The sequence below is a fragment of the Trichosurus vulpecula genome, chromosome 1 (genome assembly GCF_011100635.1).
Source record: "Trichosurus vulpecula isolate mTriVul1 chromosome 1, mTriVul1.pri, whole genome shotgun sequence".
Classification (NCBI taxonomy): Eukaryota; Metazoa; Chordata; class Mammalia; order Diprotodontia; family Phalangeridae; genus Trichosurus; species Trichosurus vulpecula.
The window spans coordinates 74,731,178-74,749,727 of NC_050573.1; the positions used below are offsets into that span (position 1 = coordinate 74,731,178).

At 46.6% G+C, this 18,550-nt stretch overlaps 2 protein-coding genes and 1 non-coding gene across 3 annotated transcripts; all 3 read right to left on the minus strand.

Moving 5' to 3' along the window:
• Positions 1–386: 386 nt before the first annotated feature.
• IL27RA (interleukin 27 receptor subunit alpha) lies at positions 387–14,954 on the minus strand. The gene is made up of 14 exons (XM_036740946.1): positions 14,653–14,954; positions 13,057–13,210; positions 12,458–12,627; positions 12,197–12,351; positions 6,482–6,632; positions 6,274–6,362; positions 5,372–5,555; positions 4,802–4,981; positions 3,821–3,922; positions 3,556–3,714; positions 2,827–2,952; positions 1,967–2,063; positions 1,679–1,766; positions 387–1,493 (listed from the first exon to the last, which is right to left on the minus strand). The coding sequence occupies exons 1-14, from the start codon at positions 14,786–14,788 to the stop codon at positions 1,302–1,304; spliced, it is 1,983 nt and encodes a 660-aa protein (XP_036596841.1). The 5' UTR covers positions 14,789–14,954; the 3' UTR covers positions 387–1,301.
• LOC118835134 lies at positions 8,534–8,674 on the minus strand. Its single transcript, XR_005009471.1, has one exon. It is a non-coding gene; the product is annotated as a U4 spliceosomal RNA (small nuclear RNA).
• An 855-nt stretch (positions 14,955–15,809) lies between the features above and the next one.
• Positions 15,810–16,806, minus strand: RLN3 (relaxin 3). Its single transcript, XM_036752124.1, has 2 exons — positions 16,644–16,806; positions 15,810–16,090 (listed from the first exon to the last, which is right to left on the minus strand). Exons 1-2 carry the CDS (start codon positions 16,804–16,806, stop codon positions 15,810–15,812), a joined length of 444 nt encoding a protein of 147 aa, XP_036608019.1.
• Between the last annotated feature and the right edge of the window lie 1,744 nt (positions 16,807–18,550).

Consider the following 18,550-nt stretch of genomic DNA (forward strand, 5'->3'; position numbering starts at 1 on the left):
GAACCAGATTCAAATCCACCCCTGTCGTTATCTGGGTGACCTTAGCTATGTCATTTAACTTCTATGATAGGCCTCTTTCTTCAGCTGTAAAATGAAAGGGTTGGATTGGATGGTTTCTGAGGTTCCTTCCGGCTCTCAATCTCTGATATTCTGTTCTTAAGTGCCTCTTATTTGGGGTTACACTGGAGAAGAGGTAAGGACAGAAAAGTCCCAGACCTTACCCTCGAGGATTTTGTAGCCCAGTCTGAGATAAGACAGACACATGGGTAGCCAGGATCCAAAGCCAATGTGACATATAATCTGCATTAGTGAGAGTGATACAAACAGAGTCTAGGGGGAGCAGAGGAGGGAGGGAGTCAGATCCACAGGGAAGGCTTCCTGGAGGAGGTGCCATCTGAGCTGAGTCTGAAGGGATGGATTAGAGTTCTGGGGAGAAAGACAGAATGAACTGAGAGAACCAAAACCTGGAGAGATGATGGGAAGACGTGTTTCAGATATGAATGGTAAGCTGTATGTAGGCTGTTGGGCACTGGGAGAGGGGGGAACAGCAGGGCAGTGAGAAGCAAAGCTAAAGAGCTGGGACAAGTCTGTAGAGCCTTAAATGCCAGGAAGAAGGGTTTGGACTTGGTCCCATAGACAGTGAGGAGGTCATGCAAGATTTGGTGGCAGGGGAGAAACTTAACTGAATCCCCTGCTCATAGGTGGGAGTAGGATGAATGAGGTGTGTAGGGCAAAGAAGAGAGCACCGGGTGTAGTGTCAGGGGACTCAGGTGTTGGTTGGGTTCTCTTTCTGCTCCTGTCAAGCTATGCACTTGAGGGAGGCACTTCTCCCCCTGCACATCTGTTTCCTACTCTAAATGAGGAGGGGAGTTGGACGATTTGACCTCGGAAGTTCCTTCTAGTCCTGAACTCTCTGGCCCACTGTAGGAAGTCATATGCTTTTCCTTGCAGGTCCTCAAAATGATCAGAGGAACACAGCAGGATTTTCCCATGGCTCTCCTCCCAGAGCAGAGAGGGACTGGGTGGGGTGGGGCAAGGCGCAAGATTGAGTCCCAGTCCTGATTCTAACTTGCTGTATGGCTTTGGGCAAATCTCCCATGTTCATCCTTGCCCCCTCAGTCTCCGTTTCTGTAAGATGGGAGATGAAGTAGACACGGCAATTTCCAAGCTCCTTCCAGGATTCACCTTCTATGGTTTTGAGACTTGGTCCCCCCAAAGTCAGGGCAACGCCTTGATCCTGGGCTTGGTTCCTCTACACCATGGATCCACACACTTGGCAGAGATTCATTATCCAGGACTCCTCAGGTGGAAGTCTGAGGTCTGGGCAGGGTCAGAAGGCCCAGCTCTTCAGGTGTGGGGAGGAAGTGTTTCTCATATCCAGAGTCAAGTGGGGTGGGAGCCTCTAGAGCCTGGGGGGCTGGGGATATCGGAGTCTCCACTTCTTCCACATCTAGGAAAAGGGCATCCTTGGGAGGTGGAGCCTGGGGAAGCTCCTAGGGAAGGATAGTGAAGAGGGAGGCCTTAGCTCCTCCCACCCCCACCAACTGGCCATTCCTTCCCTTCCACCCTTGGGGCCCAACATATGACAGACAGGAGGAGCTTGGTAGTTCAGAGAGGTAGAATTCAAATTCTAAGTTTATGGACTAGGAAGCCAGGCTCTTGGGTCCCCTCTACTCACCTCTCCCCAAGGCTGCATGCTCTTGCTATTGGAGGGATCAGGGATCCTTTCAGAGACCCAATGGGGCAGAAACTTTTGACAGAAGCAGCTGACTCACGCCAGGGAAAGAAGGTTAATGACACAATTAAGGGGGTGACATGAAGGCATCTGGGCTCTCCACCCCAGGATACACTGTCCTCTCAGAAATCCAGAATTTCTCTGCCCCAGGGGCCCCATGGTACAAACCACACTTTTTCTCCCCTCCCCTCTGGGAGTCCTGACCAGGACCTAGGCATCCAATAACCTCACCACTTGAAGAACACCAAACCCAGGCAGCAGCTCATGGATAACAGAACACAGAACAGCAGGACTTCCCACAGCACTTTCCACTCTTTTGGATTCTTCTCTAGGAGTAGAAGAAGGCAGGGATCAGATGTCAGGGCCCAGAGAAATGTGCTGCCTAGCAGGTTCTCCTAACCACTCTGCCCCTCCCCCAAACATACACACACACACACACACACACACACACACACACACACACACACACACTTACCAAAAAGGTCAAGGAAATAGTCTGCTTCTTGCTAATGCTTGCTATTAATGCCCTATCCACACCCCCCACCTCCAGTATCTCCAAGGCCCCTAGCATCCTGACTCCCCAGCAAAGCCAGGCATTCCACCAACCAACGGCTGGTCCTTTTAGACCCTAAACCTCTGTTAAGAGCTAGGATTTGCCATTTGCCATCATCATCTGTCAGTACAATTATCCCTTCCACATCGCAATTTTCCCCATCATGGTTTCAATACACCACAGGTAGGCTTAAGAAATCAAACGGGAATTTTTTGTGAGTTTTGTAGAAGCCACAGATGACATGCAAAGGCCAGTAGATGACACAGAAAAAGTTTAGAAACTCAGAAACACATAAAATATATAGATAGTATTATATAATATAACCTGTGACCAAATATTAATCCAAGGTACTGTAAACACCCCATAAAAGAAAAAGGAAAAAATTCAGACTTCTCTGGTATGAAGGGAAGGCCAAAAAATTTTACATGGACTTTCCAGATTACGGAGGTGCCATGCCTCTAACCCCCACAATGTGCAAGGGATAACTGTAGTTCTCAAACCCACCACCCCTTCCTCTTCCTGTCTCCAGCATACCCACCAGGGAAGAAGAGTTGGAGGATCTGGCCAGGTTGTCCAGGGCCAGCAATGGTGGATGCTATCACCCACATCTTATAGAATCCTACAGGCAGGTCCCATAGGGTCACATTTAGGGTATCTGCACTCACTAGAGGGACAGAGAGGATGTAGACAGAATTATCAGTAAGAGGAAGATACAGTGAAGGGGACTAATAAGGGTGAGATGGGTTCATTCTAGGAAGGCTTCCTTGAGGAAGCAGGCTCTGGGCCAGGTTCAGAAACACTGTGGAAAAATGGAAAGAGCCCTATGCCAGGTGCCAGGAAACTTGGGTTTTAGTCCTGTTTCTACACTAACTGACAGAGTGGCCTTGGGCCAATCCCTGCCCCGTTTCTGGCCTTCTTAGTTTCATCTGTAAAATGAAAGGATTGGATTGTAGTCTCTCAAGCCCCATCCAGATCTAACTCCTATGCTCCTTACTTGTGTGACAATGAGCAAATTCCTTACTTTTTATGGGCCTCAGTTTCCGGTAAAATGAGATGATCTAGGTAACCTCTGAGGGCCTTTCCAAAATTCTATGATTCTATGAGCAACACTGCGATAGGTAAGGAGAAGTCCCTAGTGGCAGGTTCCAGAATTAGCCACAGTGGACTGGCCAGTGAGAGTCTCCAAAGTCTTCCTAGAGAAGGTGGAATCTGAGCCTGGATTAGGGGCCAACATAGTGGGATGAAGAGGAAGGGGGTCAAGATTTACCATTCAGAAGGGTAGGGGGCCCAGAGTCTGGCTGCACATACAGGGTATAGTGTGTGAAGTGTCCCCCACGTCGTCCTCTGGGGAGCTCAGCCCATGCTACAGTCAGAGCCCCGCTGGCAGCATTCTGAATCTGCCACAGAGCTGGCCCTTCGAGGGGTGCTGGTGGGAAGAGTAAACATCAGAGGCCTTGCTTTGCTTTGCAACCCTTTCCCCAGGACCCACTTGCCACCACCCCTCCTCCTATTCCCCATCCCAGTTCCTTTACCTATCTCCTGACTGTACCCCCAGACTGGAGAAGCAAAGGCCAGGCCCTTCGGAGAGATGCTGCTCATGGTCACTCGGTATGGAACTCCTTCCTTGAAGTTTCCTTGAAAGAGAGGGAGGGGACATGGGTCCAGAAAAAACATAGGAAAAACCCAGTCTACCTTTCTCCATGCCTGCTTTCCCCCTTCTATTATATCTTCTCTTCTTCATCCTTTTTTCCTATGAGCCCCTCCTATCCGGGGCTCCCCAGAACCACCTAATCTCAGAGTTGTAGAGGACCTTGGAAGATACTGAGAACACTCCCACCTCCGACTAAGCCTACGTCTCCTACACCATCTTCTCAAAATGGTCAGTCCTCAGGCCTAGAAGACTTACAAATGAAGGAGGCCCCATCGCTCCCTGAGACAGCTCGCTCAGCTTTTGGCCAACTCTCACCAGGAGGACGTTTTTTCCTGACATTAAGCCTACATCTGAAACTTCCACCAACCACCATGAAAGCCCTTCAAATGTGTAAAAAGTGCTATTAGTCATTAACCTACTCCTGCCCCCTTACAAGTCTTCTCTTCTCCAAGCTCGGCATTCCCAAACTGATCTTATGATTTGATCCTGAGTCCTCTCAACATCCTGGTTGAACTCCTCTGGACATGCTGGATCCTGTCAAATGCCCCTAAAATGTGGAGCCGAGAACTGAACACAATATTGGAGATGGGGTATGAGCAGGGCAGAAGATAGTGGGATTATCACCCCTTTATTCTGGACCCAGTGACTCTCAACGTAGAGTCACTTTTTTGTATTTCTTGACTGATTCCTTTGGAGTTTGCCGTCCACTGAGGACCCTGGCTTTTTTTTTAACCACTCCTAACTCATGTATTCACCATGACACAAATCTTCCTGTCCATCTGTCCATCAGTCTGTAGAACCCTTCAGCAGCTTGGAAGCAGGACTCAGGCATCCCTTCAGCCTGACTGGTTCCTTAATTTACCTCTCAGCAGAGTGCTGTGTCTCCCGTTTGGCAGACGAATCCAGTGGAACTCCTGGGGAAGCATATTTTCTTGGGTCCACTCCACTATAAACTCCTGGTGTTCTTGTGGCTCTGGTATCCATGTGACCAACATCCCCTGATTTCCCATGCTGCTTACTTGGACCCTTTTAGGAGCAGAACCTGGGGACAAGTGTGAACCAGGAGGCTTGGTGCCCCAGCTGCCAATACGGTAGGGGAGCCAGAACCTATTCCCCTCTACCCAATCCCCAAGTACCACTCCCCTTCCATGACATCTGTTTCTTCCACTCTCACCCATTGAGTCCTTCCATACTATCTGCTATCTCTGCATGGCCTTTGCCTCCAAATCACAGAATCTCAGAGATGGAAGACATGTCTACATTCATCTCTGCATCTTAACAAGGATCCTCTTGACAATATCCCTCATTGTTCAGTAGGTAGAACACCTCCAATGATGGGGAACTCATTCCTTCCAGAAGCAATGCACCCAGAGCCGAGATGGCCTCACCACCCCTCCCTGATACTTCCAGGAGGAAGCTCATGGTCCCTTACCTGAACAGGCCAGGGTTAGGTTGGAAGGATGCCCCTGGCCAGTAATATTGATGGCCATTATTGATACCCGCTCTGTGCCTTTGGAAAGGGTAACACTGCAGCAGGGGATGACCTTAGGGTGCAGGTCTTCACCTGGTACCTGGAACACCACCTTATAGCTCAGCCCCAACCCAGGCATGAGATCCTAAGCCAGGAAGAGAAGGGATTAATGTGACATGATGGAGATCAGTATTCATTCAATGTCCATTAATAATGCACCTGCTGTATATGAAGGCCTGTGCAGAATGCTAAGCCACTTTGGAAGAAGGGGATTCAAAGTTTAGCTTAGATCACTGGACTTGGAGTCAGGAGGCCTGAACTCAGGTCTTGATTCTGTCATTCATGCCAGGTCACCCCAGGCTGGTCACCTCCCCTCTCTTGATTTCCTCATCTGCAATGAGGAAATAATATATCTTGTACTACCTTCCTTGCAGGGTTGTTAGAAGAGGGTTTTAAAAATCCATTAATATGCTAAGACAAGAGTTTCTGTCCTCCCCAAGCCCATAGTCTAGGAAAAGGACATTGCCTTATATTAGAACATTTGAATGCTTTAAGGTTGCAAGTATCAGAAGGCATTGAGGACCAGGGAGGGGAAGAGTCTCTCTCAAAGTCACACAGCTACTCAGTGGCCAGAATAAATGACTTGAACCCAGGTCCTTGATCATCAAGTCCAGCATTCTTTCAATTATATCATGCTGCCCCAGTTGGGACTCAGTCCTCAGGAAACTGAACCCAAGTTCTCTCTTCCCCAGGCTCAATGGATCTATCTTCCCTTCCCACCCTATCTCCATGCCCAAGCTGCAGCTCCCTCCGGGCTGCAGCCCAGGCCCACCCTAGAGGAACACCCCCAGACCCCAGGTCACCTTCCATTGCAACACATAGGGCTCTTCTTGGGGGTGTGGGCCATTGCAGGGAGACCCAAAGACCCACATGTCCACCTGGCCGGTTTGGGCTAAACAGAAGCACAAGGATAGAGAGAGGCGGAGTGAGGAACTTCTCTAGTAGCTAGGAAGGGGAGGGGAGAGCACCCAAGACTTGGGTCTCCCAGCCCAAAGAGAAAAAGGGACTTACCAGCGAGGAGGCTTTGGAATTTCAGAGTGGCGCTCCAGTCGCTCCAAAAGCCCATGTTGTTTTCCACTTGGCAGCGGGAGGATACCTCATAAACTGTGGCTGGCTCTAAGCCCTCCAGAAAGGATGAGGTTAGTAAATCTCTAGGCTCCACCTGAAGGAGAGATGAAGAGGGGTCATAACCTCCAAGGGTGAGAAATAGCTTCCCATAAGTCATGTAATGACCTCTATGCATCTATATGGTAATACAATATTCTATAATATAATATATAGAATAATATCCAGTGGCCTCTATTATTACATATAATTACTCTCATGGGTCATGAGCTCCATGGTCATACAATGCCTGCCACGGGCCATATAATAATCTCCACGGGCCCATGTACCACATGATAATCCCCTGGGAAGTCATATGAAATGATATAAAATGAAGACAGCTTTGTGGCATACAATTGTAATGGAGTACTACTGTGATCCATGAAATGTTCAGAAAAACATGGCAAGACCTATATGAACTGATGCAAAGCAAAGTGAGAAGAACTGGGAGATTATTGTGCATAGCAATGTTGTAATGATGTAAGGACTGCAAAAAAAAAACTTGGCTTACTCTAGTCAATACAAAGATCCAAGACAACTCACGATGAAAAAATGCTCTGCACCTTCAGAGAGAGAACTGTTGAACTTTCAGTATAAACTCAAGTATAATTTTCTCTTTATTTTTCTTGCTTTTTGTCAATATATATAGCTAATATGGAAATTTGTTTTGCATGATTTCACATGTATAATTAATTTTCCTTTTGCTTGTCTTCTCAGTGGATGGGAGAGGAGGTGGGAGGGAGGGAGAGAATCTGGAACTCAAAATTTAAAGAGAAAAGTCTGTTAAAATAAGTAAATAATAAAATAAATAATTTTTTAAAAGAACAAAGACAGGCAAACCAATACAGTAATAATAACTGCCGCCATTTATATTGTGCTTTAAGGTTTGTAAAGTATTTGGATACTACCTGGGAAGCTCATTTCATTTTTCTGAAGGATATCAAACTGCCTACCATTTTCAGAAGCGGGGGGAAGGGAGGATGGGAGAAAAATTTGGAACTCAAAATCTTGTAAAGATGAATGCTAAAAATTTGCTTGAGATGTAACTGGGGGGGAATAATTAAACTATTAACTAATTTAATTATTAACTAATAATTAAACTATTAAACTAATTTCTCTGAAGGTTTTTCATAGATAAAATGAGGGGGTTGAGTTAGGTGACTTCTGAGATGCCTTCCAGCTCTAAGTTCTGTGCTCCTAGGATCTCATTTGATTTCTGATTTGATCTCAGCATTACAGACATCACCATATCCTTATTTTTACAGATAAAGAAATGGAGGCCAGAGAAGTAGTCCAGGGTCACACAACTAGTAAGTGTCAGAGTTAAGATTTGAACCCAAGCCGCTCTTGACCCCAAGTCCAGTGCTAACCACACAGCCCCTTCCCATGGATCATAATGATTGTGATAACAGTAACAAAATCCATGCTAAATAAATCACCAAAACGTTCAAAACAAGCAGGATGTTTTGACTACTATTACATTAAAGATAATATGTACATCTTTCATTCTGGGATTAGTAGTTGAGAAATAACAGAAGGTGCTCAAGTTGGTCATGGGCTCAGGATCCAGGGGACTGACCTGATTCCTGGGCAGCCTGACACCTCTAGGCTGCCAGGCAGGCCCTGAGGAGGCACAGTGGGGCACATCAGGGATAGAACACTGGCCCTGGAATCAGGAGGACCTGAGTTCAAGTACTGCCCAAGATACTTACTAGCTGCGTGATGATGAGCAAATCGTTTAACCCTGATTAACAGGGGGAGGGGCGAGGGGGAAACAACAGAAGTTCCCAAACATGTATAGTAATTTACAATCTCTTTTTCTCTGGTTTTGTTTGTTTTTCTTTTTAAGACTAAACATGCTTTATTATGAACTCAAATACAACATTCTAGAAACGTAGACTCCAAGGGCAATGAGGAATTAGAAAACACTCCTTTTTTAAAAAAATAAGAATAGCTCAGTCTCTGTAGAAACTGTCAAAAATTGCCAATGCCAACTATATTTCAAACTGTCATGGTGGTGTACTGAGAAAAGTTTTCGATCAGCCATAATCTCACCTTGGATAAACCTCATTGACCACAATATTACCATTGTGCAAAGCTGTTGTTCTTACTTATATATTTGTATATGAGTGGTAAGAGTAGAATAGACAGAGACAACCCAGGTTCAAGTCCTGCCTGTGATACATATTGTCTGTGTGACCCTGGACAAGTCCCTTAATATCTTGACATACCAGGCAAGTCTCTAAGACTCTAAGTTGCTTAGTAGCTGGTGATCTGAATTGATAATTTCTTCACCAGGAGCTCTTGACAACGATGAAATTACAAGTCTGGAACTTTATCTATCTATCACCTATCAATTTTTAAATTTCTGTTATTATAAATACATAGTACATATGTTGTCCTTCAGTCGTGTCCAACTCTTTGTGACCCCATTTGGGGTTTTCTTGGCAAAGATACTAGAGTGGTTTGCCATGTCCTTCTCCAGCTCATTTTAGAGATGAGGAAACTGAGGCAAACAGGGTTAAGTGACTTTCCCAGGGTCACAAAGCTAGCAAGTGTCTGAGGTCAGATTTGAACTCATGGAGATGAGTTTTCCTGACTTCAGGCCCAGTGCGCCTCCTAGTGCCTCCACAGTACATATGTGTGTGTGTGATACCGATACACATACATATATATACATTTTAATACTATTTTCCAATGAAAGTTAAAATAAAATGGATTTTCAAATTAATAGGAGCCTTCACAAGCCACATAGCAAACCCTACCGGACTTTGTAATAATCCCCAGTGGGCCACAGAATAACTTCCTTGTGCCATGCAATAATCGCTGAGGCCATGTAAGGAGCAGAAGCCCAGAATCTCTGGATCGGCAGAAACTCAGAAGTCGCTCAGTCCAACCTATCTATGAACAACAATGTCCTCTACCACATGCTGGCTGAGTTCAGCCTTTGCTAAAATGCCTCTAGTAATGATGACCTTACCTCCCAAGGCAGTTGGCCATGCACGAAATGAACATTTATTAAATTCCTAATCTGTGCTAAGTGCTGGGGATAAAAAAAAGAAGCAAAAGACAATCCCTGCCCTCAAGGAGTGCACAATCTAATGTGGGGGAGAGGCAACAAGAAAACAACTATGTACAAACTCTCTACAGGATAAATAGGAAATGATCCACAGACATAGTATCCACCTCCCACAAGGAATACACTAGAATTGAGAGATTAGGGAAGGCTTCTTGCACAAGGTGGGATTTTAGTAGGGACTTGAAGGAGTTGGAGATGAGGAAAGAGAGCATTCCAGGCATGGGGGACCGCCAGAGAAAATGCCTGGAGCCAAGAGATGGAGTGTCTTGTTCACGGAGAAGCAAGGAGGCATTTCATGGTATCTTTGTCTGGTTCTAATTGTTGGGAAATCCTTCCTTATAGTGAACCAAAATCTGCTTTTCCACAACACCCCACCCCCCATTTCTCCTAGTTATAGTCTTTGGAACTGAATGGATAAAGTCCAATCACTCTTCAACATTTGTGTACCCCTCATATATTGTAAGACAGCATTTTTTGTTCCTCCTAGGTCTCTTGTCTCCTATTTATGACTGCCTTTACAATCACCTCCCTGACATCAACTCTCTTATCTTCAATAGCCCTCCACTACATGCCCCTTTGTTGCCAGCAAACAAGCCTGTGATTTTCCCTTCCTTAGTAAACTTTCACTTGACCCTACCAGCCCTTCAGAGTAATATCCTTTACCTCTCTTCTTTTTCATAGCCAAACTCCTAGAAAAAGCTGTCTAGACTCATTGCCTTCACCTCCTTTACCTTACTTTTCAATTCATCCCACTCTGTTTTCAGACCTCAGCCATCGTTCAAATAAAAATATTCTCTCCAATGTTACCAATGATCTCTTTAAAAAAATTATATTTTACATCCCCTATATTTCCCCCTATATCCCTCTTCTTCTCCCCTCCCAGAGAGCCATTCCTTAAACAAATTTTTTTTTGGAGGAGGGAAGGCAAGGGCAATTGGGGTTAAGTGACTTGCCCAAGGTCACACAGCTGGTAAGTGTGTCAAGTGGCTGAGGCCGGATTTGAACTCAGGTCCTCCTGACTCCAGGGCTGGTGCTCTACTCACTGTGCCACCTAGCTGCCCCACAAATCATTTTTCAAAAGGAAGAAGAAAAACAAATCCTTAGCAAAACATGTTCAAGATATTGTAAAAAATATGATATGTATTATGACATGCCCATGAACCTCCTACTACAAAGGAATTGGTAGAAGACTGACACCAACTCTAGAATATCTGCATGTGGTCCAAATCCGGAGCAGGGCACTTCTATCACACATGATCATGCCTTTCCAGAAGCAGGCTCCCCAGCCTCTTCCATATGGGGAAATGTCCCTTACTACACAGATGGAGATACTGATCACTACTCCTTGGGGCTAGTCATTCAGCCTAGCCTAAGTCTTCAGAATTACTTTAGAATCTAGCCCACATCTCTCTCCCTATCCCAGACATGGAGGCTTGACCATTCTGGGTCTGATCATGTCAGCCCCTTCCCATACTTCATAAACTCCAGTGGCTGTCCATTGCCTCCCTTTATAACCTAGTCCCCACCTACCTTTCCAGTCTCTTTATACTTTATGCACTCAATTCAGTGATACTGGCCTCCTGGCTGTTCCATGAACAAGACTCATCTCTTGGTTCCCAGCACTTTCTCTGGCTGTCCCGCATGCCCAGAACATCCTCCCACCTTCGCTCTGACTCCCTGGCTTTCTTTAAGTCCCAACTAATATCCCATCTTTTACTGGAAGCTTTCCCCAACCCCTCTTAATTTCAATGCTTTCCTTCTGTTAATTATTTCCTATTTATCCTGTATACAGTGCTAGGTGGTGCAATGGAGAGAGGGATGGGAGTCAGGGTGACTTATTTTCATGAGTTCAAATCTTGCCTCAGACTCTTAGCTGTGTGACCCTGGGCAAGTCACTTAACCCTGTTTACCTCAGTTTCCTTATCTCTAAAATGAGCTGAAGAAGGAAATGACAAACCACCCCAGTATCTTTTCCAAGAAAATCCCAAATGGGGTCAGGAACACAACTGAACAACGACATTTATATAGTTTGCTTTGTATACATTTAGTTTGCACCTTGTCTCACCTATTAGATTGTAAGTCCTTTGAAGGCAGGGGCTGTCTTTTGTCTTTTTTTGTATCCCCAGAATTTAGCATTTGTGCCTGGTACACAGGAGGTGCTTAATAAATGTTTATTGATTGACACAGTCACATGTAGTCATCAGTTAATCCTATCCAGAGCCTCCTTACAAGGGAAGTAGCATGGTATGGTATAAAGAGAACCCACAAGATTTGGGTTCAAATTCTGGTTCTACCACTTATGTTTGTGTGACCTTGGGCAAGTCACTTCCCTTCCCTGTGCCTCAGTTTCCTCATCTGTAAAATGGGGCTAATCATAATAGTACCTACCTCTTGGAGCTGTTACAAGGATCAATTAAGTTAACATATGTAAAGTGATTTGCAAACCTTAAAGTGCTATATAAATACCAGTCATGAACATTATTATTATTATCTGGAACATCAAACCCAAAATGGCCTTCAGAAGCTTGGGGGATGAGACTCACATATTGCCATATTGAAGCAGAAATGTCCCGGAAGCGGAGCTCATACTTGAAGTTTTCATGGGGAGGCCAGGCTGGGGCAGCCCAAATCACAGTGACTACTGTGGGGTCATCGGAGAACTCTACTTCATGGGATAGCTTTGGTGGCTCAGGCTTCACTGTGGGAGAAAATAAAAGTAATACTCCTGTGGGCCCCAGGGACCCCCAGCTGCCACCCTCCAGACAGGTATCCCTTCCCCCCCCACCCCCGTTCTTTGGGGGTACCTATGTGATCCAGATTCAATCTTAGTGGCTCTGGGGCTCCAGGTTGGGAAGTGTTGTCCTTTGGGCTCAGCCATACAAGGTACTCTTCAGAGGCTGTGAGATGCTCCCGTTCTACAATGACCCAACCCTGGCCTCTGGGCACTGGGACATTTTGGATCCTGTTAGGGTGGCTGATGAGGGAAAAAACACAAAGACTGCGAAGAAGGCAAGGCCCAGGAACCTAGAAGCATTATAGCGCTGGATGGTGTATCCATCCTCTCATCTGACACATGAGAGAAGTTATAGGACCATCGACTTAAAGAGGTCTCAGAGGCAGTCTACTTAAACTTCTTCATTTCACAAATGAGGAAACTGAGGCTTGAGGAGATTAAGTGATTTGCCCAAAATGACATTTAATAAGTATCAAAGGCAAGATTTGAACCGGAGCCAGGGCTCTTTCCCATGTACCACATTCCTCTTCGTTAAGGGACAGACTTGGTCACATGGAGGAGGAAGTACATCAGTAGGGCTAGGGGGTGGGACCTGAAAGCTGCCATTTCTCCGGTGCTGTTAGAGGAAGGCATGTGGGGGAGGAGGTAGAAAAGTCTAATTTTACTCACTACTTTAAGCTCTTATAGTAGAAAGTATAAGGAATGCCAGTGTCCAAGCTGGGTCCCCAGGTACAGTTCATGTGCCCTTTGGGTCTCATACAGTAGCACTGAAGTTGAGGGAGTGGAGCTGAGGAGGGCGGGGATCCCTGGTCAGTCTGTGAACCTGTTTCAGCAAAACCAGATTTAGTCACATTATTCCCCTCCCACTCCCAAACCTGTGGCTCCTTATTGCACTCATACTCAAGATCAGTCCCTGCTGCCTGGCACTCAAGGTCACTCCAAATCTGCCACCACCCTGGTCTTTCCAACCTCGCCTCCTATCCTGCCTCTTTACTCACTTTTCACTCTGCTCCTCACACTCCAACCAAACCACCGGACTCTGACCCTCCCCCAGCTTATGTTCACCACTCTCCTGGCTCATGTTATCCCCCTTGCCTGGAGTATTCTCTTTCTCCCCCATTATCTGCTTAATTCCCAGTCTTTTAAAGCTCAATTCACAGAATGTCAGACCTGAAAGGGATTATTGGATCCAATCTCCTCATTTCATAGAGGACACTGAGGTCAGAGAGGACTCAAGTCCAGCAGCCGGTCAGTGGCAGGGATGGGTGGCGCCCCAATTCATCTATTTTCGAACTCTTCTATAGACCTCCCTGATTTCCCATTTCTTCCTGGAAGCCCCTGAATCCTTTGGTTTGACTCAATAAATGGCTTTCTTCTGGGTTCACATGCATTACTTCATTTCTACCTCTCTGATCACATAACCATGAAAAATATATAACCCCATAAAGTGCTGTGTACTGGTGCTTTGAGGCTGGCAAAACACTTTACACACATCGCAAATATTTGCACCCCCATTTACAAAGGATGAAACTAAGACTGAGAGATAAAAGAACTTAATAGGAATAAGTGAAATTGTATATAGTACACTAAAGTTCACAAAGCACGTTATATACAGTCTCTCATTTATTCTTCCGGACAACCCTGGGAGGTAGGGACTATGGGTATTACCTGTACATTTTAGAGGTAAAGAATAAACTGAGGTTTAGAGTGATTTGGCCCCCACTGCTAGCAAGGAAGTGTCTGAGCCAGGACTGCAATTCAGGTTTCAACTGACTTTGTCTCGATTTTTTTTTGCACTAGGCATGTGCTTATATCACTCCCCACCACCCCTCCCCCCACTAGTAGCAACCTCCGTGAATTGGAGGGATGTTTTATCAGAATTTCCTAGTTTACCCAGTGACCAGCACAAGCTCTGTACACAGATGGTTTAATACGTATCATTTGAATGATCAACTTCCAGCTTCTGCCAAACCAGAGGCTAGGGCCTTACTTAGGAGCCCAAAACGCTCCCAACCATCTCCCCTCCCTCGCTGGGCTGAGTATATTTCATCCTCCAGCTCTCCCACATCCCCTGGGGGCCCCAAGGAGTTAGCTGACCAGCTGCTGGGGGAGGAGGAAAGAGGAAGGGAATCAAAAGAGAAGGCAGGAGGGATCCCACCCAGCACCTGCCTGAGGCTCATCGTGAAGTGAGGGGTCCTCCAGGGCCACCACAGCTGGGTGAGCAGCCTAGGGGAACGGAAGATTGTAGAACTGTTAATCACTCACCCTCTGGGATGTCCAGAGACCTCACTGGCAAAGTCAGCAACAGCCACAGCATTAGCAGCAGCTTGGTTGGTAGTCGCTGCGGTGGGAACAGAGGGAAGCCGGTGCCTAGAGTCCTGTTGAACCCAAGTGTGTCCATGGCGGTCCTTATCTGGCTCCCTCTGCTCCCTCCAGCTAACCCAGGCTCAGGGCAGAAAGTTCCAGATGGTGGGAGGGAGGTATACCAAACCGAAGGGCCTATAAGGATGAACGTTTCTCTTGGGGGTACTGAGGCACAAGGGAAGTGTGCCCCTCAGCTGGGGGGTGGGGAGAAGGGATGTTGGTCAACCACCCACCCCTACAATGACCTACACAAACACACACACACACACAAAGGCATTCTGAGTTTTATTGAGACTTTGAGAGAGCTTGGACCAAGGCCAACCCACATCCTGAACCCAGGCATCCGGCTTCCCAGCCCCAGCCACCCACCCTTTGCCCATCCCCCACAGTGAACACAGAATAGCAACAGTCTGTCATTTCCCCATGTGACTGAATGATTCTGGGTGTAGAATAACATAGGTATTACTGTGTGTGGCCTGATTGTGAGTATTCAAAATCACGTATGGGCCAATCCCAGGTTGTAACTGTGGGAATACATCTAACGTCCAGTCCGGCTTTACATCTGTGATCCTATAATTCTGCATGACCATTTTTCCCCCCTAGGCCAGAAAACAGTGACTTAGGAGAGTTCTCTGTGACCATGCCCAGAATCGAGGTCAGAAGGTGGGGTGAATTAGGTGGGGTCCATTTCCCCAGTCTCCATTCCCCAAACAGGCTCAGAGCAGAGGAAGCTCAAGGACCAGGCAGAGGAGAGGTGCAAAGTTGAGGGATAGTGCACAAAGATCTAGAGCTGGGGCAGGTGCTAGTCTGGAGGAGCATAAAGAGCAGAGAGAAAGAGAAAGGACCTGGAATCTAACACCAGAAAGGAAAGTAGAGCAGGGAGAGAGAAGGGAAGGGAACCCCAGTCTAGCACTGGAAAATGGAGTGAGAGAAGAACAAAGCAAGGACAAGAGAGAGAGGGAAGACCTAGAGTGTGGCCTCAGGAGGGACCTGGAGCCTAGAAACAGGAGTAGAGGGGGGAACACTCAGCAGAGACATTTTAGTCTCCCCCTTAGAGTCTAGCACAGGCTGCTAATCTCAGTCTTGCTGCAGCCCCACTTGCAGCAGTTGCTAGAAACACCTGCTAGAACATCCCGACCACCTCGAAGGAAGCCCTGGCCAGGTCTGGCCTCAGGCTCTGACTCTGGCCGACTCCTGGACACCCCAGACCAGCTAGGGCTCCCCACGCTGCTGTAGAAGTCTTCAGGCTCCCTGGACAGTGGCAAGAGGGGGCTGGACAGCCATTCAATCGAAGAGGTCTCCTGGGACTCTCCGCCCAACTCCTCAGCAAAGGCATCCCCTGGAAAACAGAGTAAGACATTGAAGCCTCTTGAATTTCCCCCATGAACGGGCTACCTTAGTCCTTTAACTGCTTCAGACTTCCCTCCCCAACAAAGGGATTTAGAAACTTTCTTACACTTGTCTTTTCCGACGCCCCCCCCCCACATATTCATTGTCTCCCCATAGAACCCTTAAATGTGAGTGGATATGTAATGCTAACAGTTCACATTTCAATGTCTGTTTCCTCACCAATAAAACGAGTTTAGATTAGATGTTCCCTAAGATCTCCAGCAGTGAAGCTCTCATCCAAGAAATAAATCTTTGATCTGGGTTTAAATCCTGTCTCTAACACAGACTGGCCATGTGACCTCAGGGGAAATTCTACCCTGCTCTCTGAGCCTGAGTTTCCTCATCTGTAAAATGAGAGGTCTAGATTAGGCAGCCTCTAAGTTCCCTTTCCCAGCTGATTCCGATCCCTGGCTATCCCTGCCCCAGCCTGAAGCACCCCCCCTCCCCAGCCCCCAGTGTCTTGTTTGGGCACCTCCAGGCACCCTTCCCTTCCCACTACTCACCTGCCCTAGCCCTTCTCCATCGAGATCCCCCACAGGTAAAGATGACAGCCCGGATGAACTCTCGGCCACACAGCTTTACTGCATAGGGAGATGTCCGGCCCTCGGCTGCCGGCAGATCCCCCAGCAAAGCCCACAGTACCAGGAGCAGCACGGCCTTGGGCATGGTGGATGAGAGGCAAGGACAGCTGGGGAGAAACACCTGCCCTGGAGCCAGAGCTCAATGTCAGGTCCAGCTGCCTCTTTCCATCCCTGCTTCTGCCTCCCCATTTATACCCAACTGCTGTGAGATAAGGCATGACCTCCCTTATCTCCTCCAGCTAGCAGCAGGACCAGTGTCCGTCTCCTCGACCCCTCTGTTCCCAGGGAAGTCACCTGGGTTTAGCGATAACCTTTCAAGGAGGCTTGGGGAGGGGCAGATCATCAGGCAGGGACAAGGGAGGCGGGGGGACCCAGGAAGATATGTGTCACTGTCGTTGCTGCTGATGAGGAAAATAACTGCGTTTCCAATTTGGAGCCAAGGGGCCTGGAGCCTTCTGCTGGTAAAAACACTCTCATAGGATTTAGAACAAGACGGAATCCCAGAAACCATGTTACCTAATCCCTTCATTTCAGATGAAGAAACCAAAGCCTAGAAAGGGGAAATGATTTTAGTTCAATTCAGTTCAATGAATGTAGAATGCAAGAGTCTGGAGCTGGACATGAAAATATAAAAATAAAAAAGTCTCTTCTCTCAAAAATATTACACTCTACTGAGTGTGGGAGGAAACACAACATGTAAACAAGTAAATACAGTTTGAGGGAACTTGAGAACGGAGTGAACACAAATAAATGGTGGAGATTGGGAAGATTTCCCAAAGGAATTGAGCCTTAAAGAAAGAAAAGGCAGGAAGTAATTCATTCTAAACATGGGAAATGGCTTGCACAAAACCATGGAGGCAAGAGGGGGACGGTAGAGTTTGGTGAAAAGCTGGTAGTTCAGAGTGGCTGGGATGTGAAAGCCATGAAATGAAGTACTAGGAAATAAGCCTGGAAAGGTAGGTGGGTACCAGGCTGTGGAAGACCCAAAGAGATAATATATGGGAAGCATTCTGCAAACATTAAATTGCTGTATGAATGCTAGTTATTATTATTAATTAGGAGAGGGGAGGCACAAAAAGGCTCCGAGGTCACATAGCTAGAAAGCATCAGGATTCTAACCCAGTTTTCTGCCTCCAACCAAGTGTTCTTTCCATTATACAAGGAGTGTGTGCACGTGCATGTACCAAATAGAGCAAGGTCCCGAACCTTATAAATGTGGCTGAGACCCAGGGAAACATAAACAGAAGTTCTGAGGATTCATGAGAAGCAGGGCTAATGGGAACAGAGCCAGGGGAATTCAAAGCATCATAGGACCTAAAAGATAAATGAGTCATTCAGTTAATAAACATTTATTAAGCATATACTATGTGCCAGACTATGCTAAGTGCTAGGGATACAGAGAAAGATAAAAGATAGTTCCTTATCTCAAGGAGCTCACAATCTAATGGGAGAGAGACATGTAAACAACTATATACAAACAAGCTTTATATACAATAAATAGGAAATAAACAACAAAGGGAAGATAATAAAAGTAAGAGGGGATAAGAAAGGCTTCTAGTAGAAGGTGGGATTTTAGCTGGGACTTGGCTGAGTGGAGGATAGACTGGAATAGGAAGGGACTTGTGGCAGGCAGATCAACCTGAAATCTATTACCATAGTCCAGGAGTGAGGAGATGAGGGCCTGCACCAGGGTGGCAGCATTACTAAAGGAGAGGAGGAGGCATTTCTGAGGGATGTTACAAAGGGAAAAATCAACAGGCCTTGGCAATAGATTAGGATGAGAGTGAGGAGTTCTAAGAACACTACTTTCCTTGGCCACTAGGTGGCGC

Coding starts and splice junctions, on each gene's coding strand:
- IL27RA (XM_036740946.1), bottom strand. CDS start 14,788: ATGGACACACTTGGGTTCAACAGGACTCTAGGCACCGGCTTCCCTCTG. Junction 13,211..14,652: donor GTCTCTGGACATCCCAGAGG/GTGAGTGATTAA, acceptor TTGCTGAAACAG/GTTCACAGACTGACCAGGGA. Junction 12,352..12,457: donor ATTGAATCTGGATCACATAG/GTACCCCCAAAG, acceptor TTTCTCCCACAG/TGAAGCCTGAGCCACCAAAG.
- RLN3 (XM_036752124.1), bottom strand. CDS start 16,806: ATGCCCAAGGCCGTGCTGCTCCTGGTACTGTGGGCTTTGCTGGGGGAT. Junction 16,091..16,643: donor ATGGAGAAGGGCTAGGGCAG/GTGAGTAGTGGG, acceptor TCTGTTTTCCAG/GGGATGCCTTTGCTGAGGAG.